The 17,447-nt window shown below is 40.8% G+C and overlaps 1 protein-coding gene across 2 annotated transcripts; it reads right to left on the reverse strand.

Annotated features, from left to right (window-relative positions):
• Positions 1 to 1,562: 1,562 nt before the first annotated feature.
• Positions 1,563 to 17,144, reverse strand: DDX24 (DEAD-box helicase 24). 2 transcript variants are annotated; one of them, XM_057413426.1, is made up of 8 exons: positions 16,385 to 17,144; positions 12,283 to 12,654; positions 10,452 to 10,605; positions 9,525 to 10,040; positions 7,384 to 7,459; positions 6,633 to 6,821; positions 4,565 to 4,694; positions 1,563 to 2,755 (listed from the first exon to the last, which is right to left on the reverse strand). In XM_057413426.1, the coding sequence occupies exons 1-8, from the start codon at positions 17,115 to 17,117 to the stop codon at positions 2,520 to 2,522; spliced, it is 2,406 nt and encodes an 801-aa protein (XP_057269409.1). In that variant the 5' UTR covers positions 17,118 to 17,144; the 3' UTR covers positions 1,563 to 2,519. The 2 variants fall into 2 exon arrangements, with proteins under 2 accessions (XP_057269409.1, XP_057269408.1); XM_057413425.1 differs by having other exon boundaries at positions 1,563 to 2,751; positions 4,561 to 4,694.
• Positions 17,145 to 17,447: the final 303 nt, after the last annotated feature.

Here is a 17,447-nt window from a genome sequence, read left to right on the forward strand (position 1 = left end):
AATACTACGTATTTCATTAAATACTAAAATAAACGGCCTAAACGTATTTGATATAAAAATCTCCATGTCTAATGTGCACCAGTGATGCACATGCAAATGATCAGAACTGGAGAAAACATTCTCCTTGGCCTTCCTCCCTTCCTGCAGTAACCTGGTTCCCATTGGAGGAGGGCAGCTAAGTGGTAATATTTTCCAGTTATTGTTTAAAAACTTATTTAAATGAGGTAAAGCAAGTATAAGTTTTTTCTCTAGGTAGAGGACTGAAGGTATGCTGGTAAGGACAAGGCAAAGCAGGAGGCCACAAGAGAGCTTTCACAGCGCTAGACAAGTATTTTTTTAAGACACAGAGATATTTATAGAGTCCAAGCTCTCCTTGAGCTCCTGTGGGGGTGCAGCATCAGCAGATTAAGCATTGAGAACTCAGGCTGAGTACATCAGAGGCTGTGGGAGAAAACCAGCAGCAAAGCATGCCCCACAGACGAGCATGAAGGTGGTGAGGAGGGCAGAAGTGTCGAGATCCATCCTGGGGGGACTAAGCAAGACAGCGGGCTAGGAGTGTGAGAACTAGGTTGGTAAATATAGGTTAACAGAAGCAGCTGAAAAACTTGACAGGAATGATGGAGAGGAAATAACAACCCCCTCACTGTCACCCAATTCAGTTCTCATAATTATATGGAATTATAAATTGCCAAAACTGTCCTGCCTTATGCAAATTTCAAACAAGGGAGGAGATGCACAGCTCTAGTGTCAGGATTCAGCCTTGATTTTGCTGATGAATTGTAAGCAGAAATACATCACAAGATGCAGAAAAGGCCCACCTGGTCTTCAATCCCTTCAGGGATGCAAAGTCAATGCAAGTTTCCTTTCCATAATGTAAGAATGTGATTAAAAAGGCACAGAAAAGGAAGGCAGGCATGCTTGCCTTTGCTCAGTTATTTTTTCCTTTTCAGATTTCCTTACAAGGAACATCCTTTAAATTCTTTTTCAGATGTCACATTAACTTCAAAGATGTGTCATCTTTTCACATGGGTGAGGAAGCAGAACCCTACCATCTCTTCCCCAGCAAAACTTCCCCCTTTTACTCTGAAGGGCACTGGACAAACAGTGCAATGCAAGCAAAGTTTCATACATAAATGATAAGCTCTGTATGCTTATGTCACAGCTCTTCAGTAAGGCAAGAAAGCAAAAGAAAAGCCCTCCAGAGATAGGAGGTCGGAGGGGGCTTAATTACTTACATAGATTAAAGAGTAAAGGCTTTGCCTTTCTCACATAACCAGCAAGTGGTTGGAGGGGGCACGCAATGCCACAGATTGCTCTTTCACTAGCTGAGTAAACTGGTGCCTCCCATCCTGGCAACAACACTGGTTCTATACTGTGTGACATGCAAAATCTCAGCCCGATCTAGAGCTCACAGCTGAAGGTTCCCTGTGCTCCCATCAGCGCAGATCCCAGTGCTATTTCTTACCTTTTGGGTGCTTTTCCCCTCCCCTTGCATGCTAAGCGCAAACAGCATCTGCTACGAGGAATTTAGAAATCTCAAGGGACTGTAAACAGACACAGTCTTTGGGATTTACAGCAGATATATTTTGACAAAAATTAAAAATATACTTTTCTGACATATTTTTAAAAATATGTTTTAAAAATTATTTGCTCAGGTCAGGTAAAATGATTTACAAGCATAATTCTTAGTAATCACTCTTCAGAAGTGACATTTCACATCTGTCCCACTCAAGCAAAGGTTCTAATGTGTTTCAAAATACAGACTTAACTCCAGATATTAATTAATAAAATACTGAGTAGCAACATTTATTCCTCAAAAATCTACACATCTTCCAAGGTCAGTCCTGGCCCATTGTCACCTTGACTTTTTTTGCACATTCTAAAACATATTAACACAGGACTAATGGAATTAGATCCAGCGGAGAACAGAACAGAGAGATATTATCAGAGGAGAAAGAAAATTGGAAGAGATTTCCATAACCACAATTATAGACTTGCTGGTAACACTGCCTATATTTGCTGCCAATCTCACTGAATTGGCTGCAGTAAAAGCCAAACCTCCCACTAATAACAGCTCAGACTGCACTTGGACTGTACACAGCCTATCTTCCCCTGTCCTTTAAGGACATTAAAATTCAGATCAAGTTCTGTTTAAACCAAGTTTAAAATTTAAATCAAGTATGCCCACCGGGAACTTTACCCAGTAGCTTTTACCCATCTCACAAAAGGGAGTAATAAACAGTTATTTCAAACCAAATTAACTACTATTAATACACAAAGTAAGAAAAAAAATCAGTCAAAAAAAAAACAACCCAAGATTCAAGACAAGATTCAACTGTAACCACCTGCATGTTAACAGAGCCCTTTAAGTCAACGTTTTGCTTTGTGCCTGCACAACCAAGACACAGGCAACATCCTCTGATACTACGTGTCTTTTAGCTGAGTTCCTCCATAAGCATTGACAGCCTTGATAAGGATTGTCCTTGCTTCCATCACACTAAGTGATCTCACTCAGTTACTTAATTTAATTTTATTGATTTCTTCTTCTTGGCTTGTTGTTTGGACACGGTACCCAGAGCAGATTCTGAAATGCTCACTGATGTCTGAGGCAGAAGTAGTTTTCCAGACTGTGTTGGGTACTTGGTTTTCATAAGAACTTTAAACAGTGGCTGGGACAATATATGTTTTAATTGTTTTTTCATCCCCTTCAATATCTTTTGCTTCTGGCTTTCTTCTTCCTCACTAGTTTTTCTTCCTTTGGGCAGAAAATAAAGACACAGAATGTTACAACAAGAGAAGAACTTGCATTGGCCTCTTTCACCAGGCTTTTGTAATGCTATAGTGAGATGCTAATCTCATCTTCCTCTAACAAGGTCACAACTCCCATACAGTCTGCCAGTCATTTGTGACACTTTCAGATCACCAAGGCTGTCCACAAGATAACAAGATCAAGAAGAATCCTGACTACTGAGCAATTATAGCCCACGTACTATTCTACTAAATCATTCAGTGGACTCTCAACCCTGAATGGAATCAGGAACAAAAGGAAAGGGGGTCCAGAATACAAGGTGTTAATCCAGAGCTTCTACCTCAGGCAGAAGCTTCTTCTGTGTATTTTGTTAGTTTATGAGCCTTATTTCAGCATCTGTAAAACAGGAAGCCCTTTCCTCCTTATACATGAACACCAACGAGGTGTTCAGATTTAATAACACAGGAGAAAGAAGGGCACAGAAGAGATTTGAGAGTTAATAGGGTCAGAGACTTGAACTGGAGAAAATAAACGAAATCAAGGTTGCTGTGATGTAAATTGAAAGAACATTACTAAATCCTTTGTAACAGTGTAAGAGGCATTTACTTTATGGGAGGAATGACTGATTTTAATTGGTCTCCAACAAACAGCAGAAGAATTAGAGAATGAATACATTTTAAAGCACGAATATGGCAAGATTTTGTGTGGCAATTACAAAGTGCTTCACTTGAGAGCTACAACATACTTGGACTGGATGTGCTGTTTTGAAACTCATTCCAAAGCACAGCACACTCAGATTATGTGAAAACAAGACAGCAGAGTGCTAATTATCTGAGAGTGCTCCTGAACAATTTGGACTGAGACAATCAGTGTTTGCTTGCAAAGTGGTTGAGAACAAGCCAGTCCAGCCATGAATAAATAAAAAAATTAATCTGATCATGCTTCAAAATTAAGACATCTGCATATTTAGCAGCTAACACATTAGAAACAGCTTAAGCTGAAATGGCCCAGGCAGCACCCCTATTCAGCATGCTTTCAAAGAATTGGTAAGAAATCATACCTTCAGCTCCTAAAATCTGAATACAATGTGGCATTTTACAGTGCATCTAAGCATTGCAAAACTTCATGGCACTGAACTAATAGGCACCTCTAGCTACACAGGGCTATTCTGTGCAGCCCTATCTGAGAGAATGCACAGCAGGCATTCTCTCAGGCACAGACTTCAGAACATTTCATTTTTAAAATGTATGAAATTATTTACTTTTATAACACCACTAAAAACCTCAGCAATTTGAATCTAAGTATTGGCTGTTTAGCCCACACAGCTCAACCTAAATAAGGCTCACACAATTTTGGCGTTAGCTAGCACTTCTGGGTGTTCCCACACAGAGCTGTCAGGCTCCCGTCCTGCTGCCTAACTACAGGGGGCTGACAGAGATAAACTGAAGTAGAGAAACAGCTTTTTCTTTGACACAGAGGGAACAAAACTCAAGCAGATAGTTCTGGGCTCTTAGATTACTCTAAAATGTTTGCCAGAAGCTAAACGGTTCTTGTCCTATAACATGTCGACTTGTTTGCAGCTTGCCAGAACTCTCACACCTCACTCACTCAGCTCCAGCACTATCTACTGTACAGCCAACCTGGAAATACCAGCATCACTATGTTCTAAGTCATGACAGTCCTTTCCTTCCCCTTCTGCCCTGCAGGTTTTAAGAATTATTCTGCCATGGTGCAGCTGCTTCTGAACACCAGTTCTATCAGAGCACCTGAGCCCCATAGGTTTATATCCATGAACAAGCAAAAATTTCCACTTGCCCATAAGCATGTCATCATCAAGATCAATCTCAAGAGCCTCTGCAGCTTGCTGGAGCCAAGAGTTGTGTTGTTTTGCCCGACTGTTGAAAAATTCTACGTTCTCAATCTGCCGTGCCAAATTCACCCGCTCCTGCAAAAAAAGTGCATTTTAGACACTGTGATCACGTTTAAATGTGGGGCACTTCAGCAGAATCAGTGCTTGAGAGCATGCATTACAATGCAACCAAGATGCAGAGAGACACTTCTGTTCCCTACTGATATCCCAAGCCGATGCCTCAAATAACAGACCATTTGCTGAAGCATTCTCCTCCTTCACTTCCATGATAGAATCTGACTTCTAAAATATCTCAACTACTAAACAAGCCAAAAAGTTAACTACTCCTTCTTTAAATGAAACATTACAAAAACTTCAGAGAAGTAAAGGACAAACCATGATTCAGACATTTCCAAGGTACATGGTGCACCTTATTGTAAAGTTACTAGTCTCAGGAGTAAAGGGCAGCCACTACCTTCATCCCACTCTGAAGAAGTAATCTCCTGCCACCCATACGGAGTAAGGTACTCCTGTTTTCAGAAATGCACCTGGATCTTGTTTAGGCACAGGACAAAATGTCCTGTCCTACTTCCCAGCTGCACACTGATAGAGCAAAGATGTCCAGCAAACCTAACATGACCTGCAGCCTTCCAGCTGGGCCAAGCTGTCTTAGATCTAATTCGTTATGGGAAGAAAATCTGCACTGACAATAATAATCAACCCATCAGCAAGTTCTGTGGCTTGGAACATGCCTGTGGATACACAAAACAAACCCCTGTGCTGGACACCCTGACCACCCGTACTGAACAGTCTGGTGCTACACAGTAACTGCATCAGCTAGAACTGCCACATAATTAAGATGTAGAGAGACAGGAAATTAAATGTGCAGTAAGCTAATAAAATAAACCAGTCACATCTTCTTAGACCATTACAAGAAATTTTAATCAGTTTTTCCATCTCTGTAAAACTTGAGTTCTCTTTCAGTCTTTCTTCTACCATGGTTCACCAATTCTATTCCTCTCAAGTGTGAAATCCCTTCAGACTTTTCCTGAACTTGAAGGGAGGCAAGCAGAACCAGGAAATGAGCATGCCAAAGGGACAGACATAAAGACCCAGCAGCACTAGTTGTCCCAACTACTACGGCTTTGTGACTAAGCCTAGGGCAAAGTGTAAATGAGACCTGACCCATATGAAGGGCCTAGAAGGCTGAAATCCTGTACTTACAATTACAGGCATCTTTTCTGGGGAGAGGAGCACTACTACACGTAGGAGAGATTGTGAGATGGTGTGGAAACAGTATCTATTTACTCATTAATTGACAGAGCATGATAGGAGCCGAGAACTACTCATCAAGAAACACAGAAGGGACCTCTGAAGAAACACTCTAAAAACAACAGATTTCTTTCAGTAACCAGAAACTTTTGGTGGGTGGAGGGGGCAGATGGAGGAGGAGATGGAAGAAAAAAAATAATTATCAAATTCTCTTTACCAGAGGAGAAACATGAGACTGTGGAAGCATTTATTTGATTTCTTCCTCTTTCAGAAAGCTGCATCTCCTGGAAGATTCGTACTAAATACCGTTTTGATGGGCTTCAGTAGCCTCACAATACAGGAACTTCTAAAAACAGCAGACAACTCACAACATCAACTGAGAAGAGGCAGATGAAGACCACTGAAGATCCCTGGACCTGCTACTGTTCTCTAGTCTAACACCTAACAGAGCCATCTTAGCACCTGAGCCACAAATCATACTTGCTTCCCTGTTCTCTTTTTGGGAACCTAGTCAGGAGAAGCTCTGCGTATCAACATGCAAGAAAACTGTAAGGGATATTTATGTGTGAACACCCTTCTTCGGCCAGTTACTGAAATCATAAATACTGTTTAAAATAAGATGTGATTAACTTCATTTTCAAATCTGGGCCCTGAAGAGTAACTTTCATCTGAAATCTGGAAAAAATGTGATGGGCAATGTAAACGTATATTATAAGTAAGCAAGCAACTACTCAGGCTGCAAAGAGATTGCTGTTTCTTTACCTTGATAGAAGTCATGCACTTGGTTTCAACTGGGAAAAATGGCAGTTCTTCACTTTTCTCCAATGTCTTATAAATTTTCCTAAAATTGATTAAGTCATCAGGGCCAATCAGTAGTAGGCTGAGGCCTTCATTGGCAGCTCGGGCTGTTCTACCGCTTCGGTGTACGTACAGCTCAGAAGTACGAGGGACCTGCAAATATTCAGAAAATACTATGAAGCTCACCATGGAAAACTAGCAGCAACCTAGTGTACTCTGGCCAAAAGGTTGCCACAGGACATTGTTTTTTATATACACATGGCACATTGCAAGTAACGCAGCTGAAGGTAATATAAAAGACGATGTCTGGAGACACTTCCTGTTCCCTAGTCCACTATTCTTCCTTGTATAATCTTTTGTGAGTCTCTACTAACTTCTGACCGTCTGTCATTTAATTTGAAAAATATTGTATGTCTTCAGAGTTATTTGACACCTCTGTATATCAAAGTTAATCAAAAAGCCCATCAAAAAGCGCATCATCAAAAAGAATCATCTGTTATGTCATTCGTCATATATAATCACATATTATGTATAGTCAGCCACTGCAACAATGAGATCCTTAAGTAAAAAGCTCTAAGTACAGTTGAATTAATGATGATTAAATCTCTATACTTGGGACTATACACAGGACCAAGAATCACAGATTTAGTGTCCGGGATCAACAAAATTTAATTACAAAACCAAAACAATAAAAGCAAAAAAAATAATATTTAACCTGGTAGTGGATGACATACTGCACATTGGGAACATCAAGGCCACGAGCTGCAACATCTGTTGTGAGGAGGACACAGCTGAGAAAGTAATAACATTTAATGAACATAAAATTGAACAGTAAACCATCTGCCTAGGAACATAAAATACAGCAGCCCAGAATTCTGCCACAGCAATTTAAGGAACAGATTTGTACTATATCATCTGCTGGAAATACACTGTTTGTTTGGCCTTACAGAAAATAGCACCCAGTATTATATCAGAAGCAGTCTTGAAACAGCAATTCTTAAAGTAAAACAAAAAAATGCAAATGCTACCTTCAGGAGGTCTGTCCCGTTTACAATAAAGAAATTCACTACCTTGCTGGATCCTGTTTTCCCATGCTTTTATTCTCTCCCAATTCACAGGAACACTAGTGCATGTCACTATTCAATGACCTAACTCAACCATTTGGATATGTTCCCTTTCATTACATTTTTCAGTGCTTGGCTCAGGCTGGGTTTAAAAATACCTTTAGCTTGATATGACATTACTATTAACAACACAGCTGATCTTTTTGGCAGTACAGTTTCACCAGTTGAGAATCACATTACTAACTTTGTAATTAAGAGCTTTTGGGGAACTTCTACCAAGTTGCATTTGCGTAAGTTCTCTCAGAAAATTAAAAGCTAGAATGACAAGGGGGGGGATTCTGTTCTGACAATTAGTATTTCTCCCTACCCTAGAAATGAAGACCTAAAAAACTTAATGACCTTTTATATAAACAGTCTGCTACAGAGAAGGATGTCTCCTTAGAGTATGGAACAATTTGATTTTAAAAATCTCCCATCAACTGAAATGAGCTACTTGTAGGTGACAGGAATTTCTTGAGATTTTATGGCATACAACTGTATACTCTATTGCTACAAGATTCAAAGGAGAATTAAACTAGAAAAATCTATGGCTTGCAACCTGCAAGATGCCATGATAGAAGGCCTCACAAATTTCTTCTTGCCTTGAAAATGTGCAGTCCCTGAAAATGCCCTATCTGGCCTAGACCAATGCTACTGATACTACATTTTGCCAAGGAATACTGCAGATCTGTCATAGCAATTCAATCTCTGTTCTCCCTGCCTCAGTCTATTTAAAAAGTACAAATTCCCACACTCAGACAGCATGCAGCACTTCACAGCAGGACTAAACTGAGGTGTCTGGATTATGGAAGTACTGAGACCATCAACCTCCTCCCAAAGGCCATTCCAAAGCCAGCAGGAAACAGTAACTTCAAATGGCAAGACAGGCCTGCACGGGCAAACTTGACTGCCTACTGTTGCTGAAAGACATAACTGCCCCTTTTCTTGCATTGCTGCAGAATACCTTGACACTCAGGAAGCTAATTCATCTAATTAAACCTGCAAAATCCCAACTCAGCCAAAAGTGGTTAGCTTTCTGATGGCTTAGTGGGATTAAATGACTTACAGAAGTATTCAAATGAGCTGCAGAGCTAGGGCACGGGGGCAGAGACAAGTGCAGGATAGTTATAAGAACATATGGCTGCAAATGGGGCAAGTGACAGCTCCTTCAGCAGCAATGAGCTGCCAGACCACAGGATAATTCAGGCTCCAAGAGACCTAAAGAGGTCTCTAGCCCGATTTCCTACTCAAAGCAGAATGAGCAATAAGTTTGGAAGAGTTTGCTCACAGCTTTATCCAAGCGAACCTTGAAAACCTCCAAGAACAAGTAGCCTGTCCCAGTGCCTGACTGTTCTCATGGAGGAAAAGCTTTTTCTTAGACCCAGAATCTGTTATTTTAACTTATACCCCTTATCTCTCACCCTCTTACTGTGCATCACTGTGAAGAGCCTGGCTGCATCTTCTGGATAACCTGAAGATACCTGAAGGCTGCCATTAGGTTTTTCCCAGGTGATATACAAATCCTAAGCCTCTCACCCTTACAAAGCCAGTGCTTCTTGACCATCCCTGGTGGCCTTCCACTGAACTTGCTCTAGTTCATCACCTCAACCATCCTGTGAAACCTCGTCCTGAATTGTTAATAACCTCGCTTCCTCAGTTACCTTCCCCAAGCCGCTCCTACTCTAACAGCTGTTTTCTTTCCCTGCTACCCTTTACATGATTTCCTCTGCTAGGAAGTAGAAAATCAATTCACCTCTCTCGCTCAGCAAACCTTTCCAGGTTTTTCAGCCTTTGCTTTTGGTGCATGTTGGCGTGCAAAGGAAGAGGATCACAATTTAAGATTGTGAGGAGAGAACTGAGGCGTTTCACACAGTCTATACTGTTTGCAAAGACCATGGTTCTTCCTGGATACTGGAGAAGAAAATAATACAGATAATAGTCCTTCTCATTTGTATTACAGTGAATTCTGGTTTCTGTCAGTGTTTCAACAGTAGCCTCTTTTCTTGTTAAGTCTATTACTTTGGGTTTGCCCTTTATTCCTGTTTTTTCCATTAACAATTCTAGTTTGGTCTTCTTGTCCATCTTTTTAGCATTCTTCTTCTGTAAAACTCTTGTGGGAGTCAGATGGACTAAAGTCAAAGTGGCAGAAAAAACAAAAGTTTGTCGTTGAGGGTTATACTGTGAATCATTTAAGATTTCCAGCAACTGAGACAGCTCTGAGAAGTGACCTTTCTCAACCATTCTGTCTGCTTCATCAATCACAAGGCACCTGTCAAACAGAAAACATACAGTAAAAATTCACTCGTACATATAAATACAAACCTGGTATGCTTAAAATGAACATTTCCTGATGAATACATGAGGGAAGTTCTAAAACCCATCTAAAACCCAAAGAAACACCAGGTACACGAGGGTAGCTACAGTAGCCTTACACTTTTTTAAAAAAACAGGTTTTTAAAGGAAAAAGGGTGGTTTTGCTACTGGTTTAACTGACATTTAATTGACATTTCTCATCAATTGACCCTCCACCCATATAACCACTGTGCATTTCAATAAAACACTCTGGCAAAGAAATATGTGATCTTATGTATTCTAAATTATTTAATCAGTTAGTAAACACAATCGGCATGCAGTGATGCCCAGTTCAGCATCCAGCAGTTAGTCTAAAAGGCACTGTTACCTGAGCTGCCGAAGATTTGAAAGATGTGGATGTCTCTCTTTAACTAACTCCCACAGGCGGCCTGGGGTTGCAATTACAATTTCTGGCTTTCGATTCAGCACACGTTCTTGCTTCTGTGCAGCCATGCCTCCAACTATAATTGCAGTCTTAATGCCTAGAACACGTAAATAACAGTTTTGATCTCAATAATTTATAAGTGAATGTCTTTACATACATCCATCCACCAAAAAGAATTATTTTAAGAAGTCTGCAACGCAACTTTCAGCAAGCATTTTGGCCAGGAAACTTCAAGGGTTTTATGTAACACTGAATGCACAGCAATGCCCTTAATTTTACAGAAAAATCCTCATTATAATTGGATGCCAAAAACAAAGTAGTTTTTCTTTTACTGTACCTATCTTCCAACAGCAGGAAGAATCACATATGCCCTCCACAGCTGTTAGCTTTGCTAACCCATATTTCAGAATCTCATGTTTTGTCAATGATATCTGCATGAACAGGTATGTTCCTGTTAGGAATAACCAGCAGGCTCCTCCAAAAATAAGACCAAGAAATGCTTGTCTTGCTAGTAACTGCTTATTTGCTATGGAATAATCCTAACAAGAATGCTTCTGCCCAATTAATGATTTTCTGGACTGCACGGCAGCACAGACCCTAAGTTAGCTTTAACTAATTTGCTCAGGTACTAAAGGGAGTTTACCTTTGGAAGCAGAGAGTCCACACATGGCTTATTTCACCCTATTTCTTCGAAGACTACACTGGCCCATAACAAACTCAATGCTAGTGTGCAAGATTCCTCCAGTACCCGAGCTACCACTGCTCTCTCTTCCTATTTCTTGTGGAATCCCATTCTTCCAGGTGGGGATTCTTTCCAAAGTGAATTTGAGACAATAAAGAAAGCCCTGCTTTCTATTTATCTTCTGCTGCAGCAACTATACATCACTTGGTGAGCAGATTTTTATGCACAAATAGAACTACTCTTATCAGAACTGTACTGACAAAAATTGAGGAGTTAAAATTAGCCTTGCAATTAGCTGTAGATTGATGAGCACAGCAGGATGTACAGACACCAAAGGAAGATGTGCTTAAAAGCAGTTCACTGCACTACATATCCTCACCAACAATTACTGCTATTGGAGAAGTAAGTAGGGAGTTGTTTCCCAATTATCCCTATCTTGAACAGTTTCACATCCTTGCTCAGTCACTTAACAGATGTGCTGACCTCTGGTTTGGAAGAGAAAGGAACAGGATGGAATGTCTTTCATTGGCCTTGTTACCCAGCAAAATGCTGTGGCCTGACTGCTGCAGGAGGTAAGTCAGACAATCCAGCAATACCTTCCTATACATCCTTAAAATTTATGGCCACAATTTCTTTTTCTGATACACAGATAGGTAAATGAAAATGATATATATAGAGATATATCTGTATGTATTAGCTACATAGATCAAAACATCTGTCAAAAAGAAAATTATGATCTGTATTTCTTATATATATACAAATTATTTTTCATATACAATCTACATTATCCAAAACCAGGACAAAGCTGTGGCTGAGTACTGATTCTGTGTTGCTACATCACCAGTTAATAGCTATTTGAAAAAAAGAAACAATTTAAAGCAAAATATCCCATATTAACTGTTTACTTCCACATGCAACCCATTGAAGACTCTTAATGCATTTCTCAAATATCAGGGACTACAAACCCTAGCCTTGCAAAAGCCACCCCAATCTTATAATGTGGAAGAAACTGTGGCACACATTCTGGCTCAACACAAATGCTAAAATCCTAACCCAGCATAATCTGGGACATGACCCATGGGGTCTACATACCTGTAAACTTTGCAACTGCGTCAATGTGGTGTTTTACTTGTACAGCTAATTCTCTTGTGGGCGTAAGGACCAGTCCTAAAAGTGGCCTCTTCTTACGGTAGTCAACAATATGAGTCTCATCACCCGAATCAAATTCAAAATTTTCCAGCACCTTCATACAACCTGTTGTGAAAGATGCATCATCTCCACAATCTTCAGCCTGCTGATGGGTTAGTTTTTCTGCTTCATTCTCATTTTCCCAACTTGTTTCATCATGATGCTGATGGGAGTCTTTAAAAACACTGTCATTTCTGGTTGTTAAGCTGTTTGATTTTTGCCACTGCAGCACAGAATGAATCATTGGAATTGCAAATGCAAGCGTTTTGCCGCTTCCTAAAAAAAACAAACAAAAATAATAACACAGACCAACGAGTCATTTATTTGAAAAGATGAGAAAAGCAACAATCGCACACTGTTCTTATACAGTTGTAACAGACACACACTATTGATTTTCAGAAGACCAAAAACTTGGAGCAATAGCATCTTTCCTCCTGTTCCTTTTATAAGTCTTGAGGTCACCAACAGCAAATTTCCTGGGGAACAGGTATTTTTCCAATTACTAGCAGGTCAGGCAGATTCATTTGCTCTCAAAGTGTTTTTTAAAAACTGCAGTTGCAGGCAAGGTATTTTTATGCCCATAAGGAGAACATCATGCCCTAATTGACAGTTCCAATCCATGTTCTCCAAATAAGGGAATAGCAAATGAGGCCAAGGACAAACCATACTTCAAGGATTCACTTCCATCTTCAATTTACAGCACTGTGTTTACTACCTTCTAAGAAACTGTATCTGGAAATACTACACCATCTAATTTCCTGATCTCTCACCAGCTCACATTTTTGCTATCAAAACACATAAATCTGATCCAAAACAGATTATGCACTTTGGAGACAAGAGAGTTGTCAAATACAAAAATGCTCCCTGACTTTAATTTCAGGGGTCTACTGTACCAAACTGTGAGTCACATTCCTGCCACATATTCCCTTCTGAACTGGCACTAATAAAGATATTAAGAGAAGCCTGGTAGCACAACCACCCCAGTTAAAGTTCTCATCAATACCAGCTCATCAGCCACAAAAGAAACAGCCAGAGCACAAGACACTATTATACCACTCCTGTAATAGGTGTAATAGGCAGGCCAGCGCTGGGAAGCAGTCCTCTGGAAAGCTCAGTTCCTTAAGCATTGTTTGCCCATATCACAAACCCATAATGGTTTACCAAATTTAGTAACACAGGATTTTGCCTGTTTAGGAAAGAACCTTAATATTAGTTAATACATAGCTAAGCCCAGTACCATTATTCAGACTAACACTGCTGTGAAGTCTCTTCATATCCCCTTCCCCATCTTTCTCCAAACCTGGGAGGTCTCTTACCATTTCTGCCCTTGAAGCAGAAAATGCTTATATATGTACTTGCAGAGCACTGATATGGTAAGATTCTGCATTACCAAAATATCTGTTTTTAAGGTGAAGAACACTGCTGATCTTGAATTAAATGTAATGCAATTTGGCTGGTGCAAATATCAGTACTGCACCCAGCTAGATTAGGGCTGTGATATTCAGAACTATTCTGCAGGCACTAGATTCACCCACAAATTAATCAAATAATTCCCTCACAGCGCATATTATCTTCACAACACACAGCTCACATACCATAGTCAGGCTTGCAAAACCAGGAGAAAAGTACATCTTAGCAACGCCCAGACACTACAGCTCAAGTTAATTCATGTTTTCAATGGTTTTAAATGGTAAGATTTTTACACAGATAAAGTTGGGTTGCTTAACCAAAAACTTCACAAGTTCTACCTGGTAATGAACAGAACTGGGCAGATCCACTGCAGAAACAGTGAGCCTTGATATTCCCCGCATCAGTTCTCCACAGGAATCTACTGCCGTACACTGTGTGATACTGCCATATCAAAATCTTATCGTTCTTCACGTTACTACCAAAAAGGGGACATGAGTGTTTTTTTGACCTGTCATGTTTCTCCCTCAGGCCCAATGCTATGGGAAGTGCTAGAATGTAGGGGGAGGAGGAAGGAGAAAGCCTGTCCCAGTTGCATCACTTCCTTACAGACAACTGTCCCAATCTTCTCCCAGATTTCTACAGGAACACAGATGACCCATTGGGATCTCTGGAGAGAACCTGGCTTTCTCTCATGAAAGAAGAAAATAAATGAGCAAACCACAGTCCTACTGCCTCAGTGTGATGCAAAACTAGACAATAACAACACAACCTGCCACCACCCATTCTGCAGCTAGAGAGGGATTTCCTTTCCAGCAGTGCCCAAATGGCACTTTTTTGCACCACAAAAACACCATTTAAATTTTCAGTTCCATTTTCAAAAACTCTCCCTGCAGGCCTTTCTAATCCTATTACAGTTAACAGCACTAGCCTAGCTTCTAATTAAAATAAAAATGCAAATCACTACATATCTGATTAGTTACTATACCTTCATGCTCCTGAGTAGTAAATGGCTTTACAAGACAAGCAGTGAGATAAGGCAACTAGAACAGATGAAAAGGACACAAAGGATGCCTTTAAACCAAGGAGCTTCTAATTATGCTTTCACAGCTACAGGTTGGGCAAAGAAGAGATACAGAGCAGCCTTGCAGAGAAAGACTTGGGGGTGCTGGCCGATGAGAAAATGAACATGAGGCAGCAGTGTGCGCTCACAGCCCCGAAAGCCAATCGTATCCTGGGCTGCATCAAAAGGAGCGTGACCAGCAGGTCGAAGGAGGTGATCCTGCTCCTGCACTCTGCCCCTCTTTTGAGACCTCACTTGGAGTATTGTGTGCAGTTCTGGTGTCCTCAACATAAAAAGGACACGGAACTGCTGGAACAAGTCCAGAGGAGGGCCACGAGGATGATCAGGGGACTGGAGCACCTCCCGTATGAAGATAGGCTGAGAAAGCTGGGGCTGTTCAGCCTGGAGAAGGCTGCATGGAGACCTCATAGGAGCCTTCCAGTATCTGAAGTGGGGCTACAGAGATGCTGGGGATGGACTATTCATTGAGGACTGTAGTGACAGGACAAGGAGTAACAGGTTAAAACTTAAACAGGGGAAGTTTAGATTGGATATAAGGAAGAAATTCTTTCCTGTAAGGGTGGTGAGACATTGGAATGGGTTGCCCAGGGAGGCTGTGAATGCTCCATTTCTGGCTGTGTTCAAGGCCAGGCTGGACAAAGCCTTAGTGGCATGGTTTAGTGTGAGGTGTCCGTGCCCATGGCAGGGGCATTGGAACTAGATGATCTTTAGGTCCTTTCCAACCCTAACTATTCTATGCTTCCTATTTTTAGGGGGTTTGAGAAAAAAAAAATGTTCCACTGCTAAAGATGACAAAACTTCAAACGTACGAGCAGCAATGTAATGCTCTGAGACTTCATAGCAGTAAGTATAAAAGGAGCTATAACAAATTTCACAAAGGCTAGCAATATTCAAAGACAAAGTAGGAGCTTATCAGAAGATAGACACAAGACAGCACCTCTCTGTTAGAGTTGTATACATTACAGGTATCAATGTAATACTTCAAGCACAAGCAGTGAGAAGGGCTGGTGACCACATACAGGGCAAGCCCAGAGGTAGAGCCTCTTTTGCTACAATAAAGGCTTAGACCATATTCACACCTAGTACTGTGCTCCAAGTTAGTACTGAGTCCTCTTAAGAGGAACCTACTCCTCTGCTTTGCCTTGGCACAGGTACATCTACAGAAGTTAGGCTGCTGGAAAAATGACCCCATCTGTTTTGTTAGTTCCCAAATGAGAAACAATTTGAGAAACAACACAAAAAGACTTCTGTCAAAAGCAAAAAAATCTCATTGAGACTTCAAAGCTTTGTGCACTGTACTTTGGAAAGACAGAAACTCCTGTATTTGTAAGTTACAAAGCTGTAATACTATACAATGAATCATCACTAGTATGTTGGATACACAGAAGACACAAACTCTTCTTCTACATATAAATGCTGCTTCTGTTACATACGCAAACCTGTAACCATGAGCTGTGTTTAAAGAGGGGAGATGGCAAGTTCCCAGCACATACAACTAGTTCGACAGATCTGTACCTGTTTCCGCAGCACCAAGAACATCCATATTATCCCGGATGGCAGATGGCAAGGCTAAGGCCTGAATAGGAGTTGGAGCACTAAACCCCAGGTCGCTCAAGGCCCGCAACACTGGTTCAGGCACAAAGAGGTCTTTCCATGCAGACACATCTGCTTTGTGATCAGTTGAGGCAGATAAAACTTCTGTTGTCCAGTTTTTAACTTTTTTAGAAGTAGGTACCGACAGAAGAGCTTCCTGAGCTTGAGAAGCCTTATTTTTAGCTACCTTCTTTTTTTTCTTTTTCTTTGGAGCACCTTTTGCTCTTGACATACTGTTTGCCAGATGTCCATGGTCCTCATCATCTACCAATTTGACTGTTTCATTATGCTTTGCCTCTTTATCAACTGGCACATCAAATTCTGCTGCACTAGTATGATCGCTTTCATCTGTTTTGCTTCTCAAATCTTTGGCTTTCTTCTTCTTTTTGGGAGGGATGACAGGTTCTTCTTCTTCCTCCTCATTACCTTCTTCTGAAACACTCTCAGCCTTTCTCTTCTCTTTTACTTTTCCCACTTTGGAAGAACTTACTTGCCTGTAGTCTGTAAGTTCCTCCAAACATACTATATTTCTAAACTCCTCTTCAGCAAATAGATTTGGGTCGATTTGCACAGTTTTCCATTTTCCTATTACTTCAATGCCTTTTTGTTTCAACTTAAAAGAAGATCTGAATCTCCCTCCTTTCCTGGCCTTCATTTTTACCTGGGAAAAAAAAACAAAAACCCAGACCTGGGGGTAAAAAGCAAGCAGGGAATCAGATCAAAAGAATGAGAACTACTCTGATGATACACAAATAAATAAGAATGCAGGACATAGTTTAACTTCCCCTTCCCGTTTTGTTTTTTTGGTTTGTTTTTTTTTGTGAGCTATCATTGCTATGAATGGCCTGACGAGTAAATACAGCAGGGCAGGCCGAAAGCTTCGCTTCTGGAACAGCTCTAGAGGTAACACCCACCACAGTGGCCGAATAAATCCCCGCAGGCCGCGGAGCGCTCCCGCTCCAGCTCCTGTCTACCCCGGGCGTCA

Source organism: Pezoporus wallicus, unplaced genomic scaffold (genome assembly GCF_028554395.1).
Source record: "Pezoporus wallicus isolate ANWC-B61680 ecotype Strahan unplaced genomic scaffold, APGP_CSIRO_Pwel_v1 contig_3017, whole genome shotgun sequence".
NCBI lineage: Eukaryota > Metazoa > Chordata > Aves > Psittaciformes > Psittacidae > Pezoporus > Pezoporus wallicus.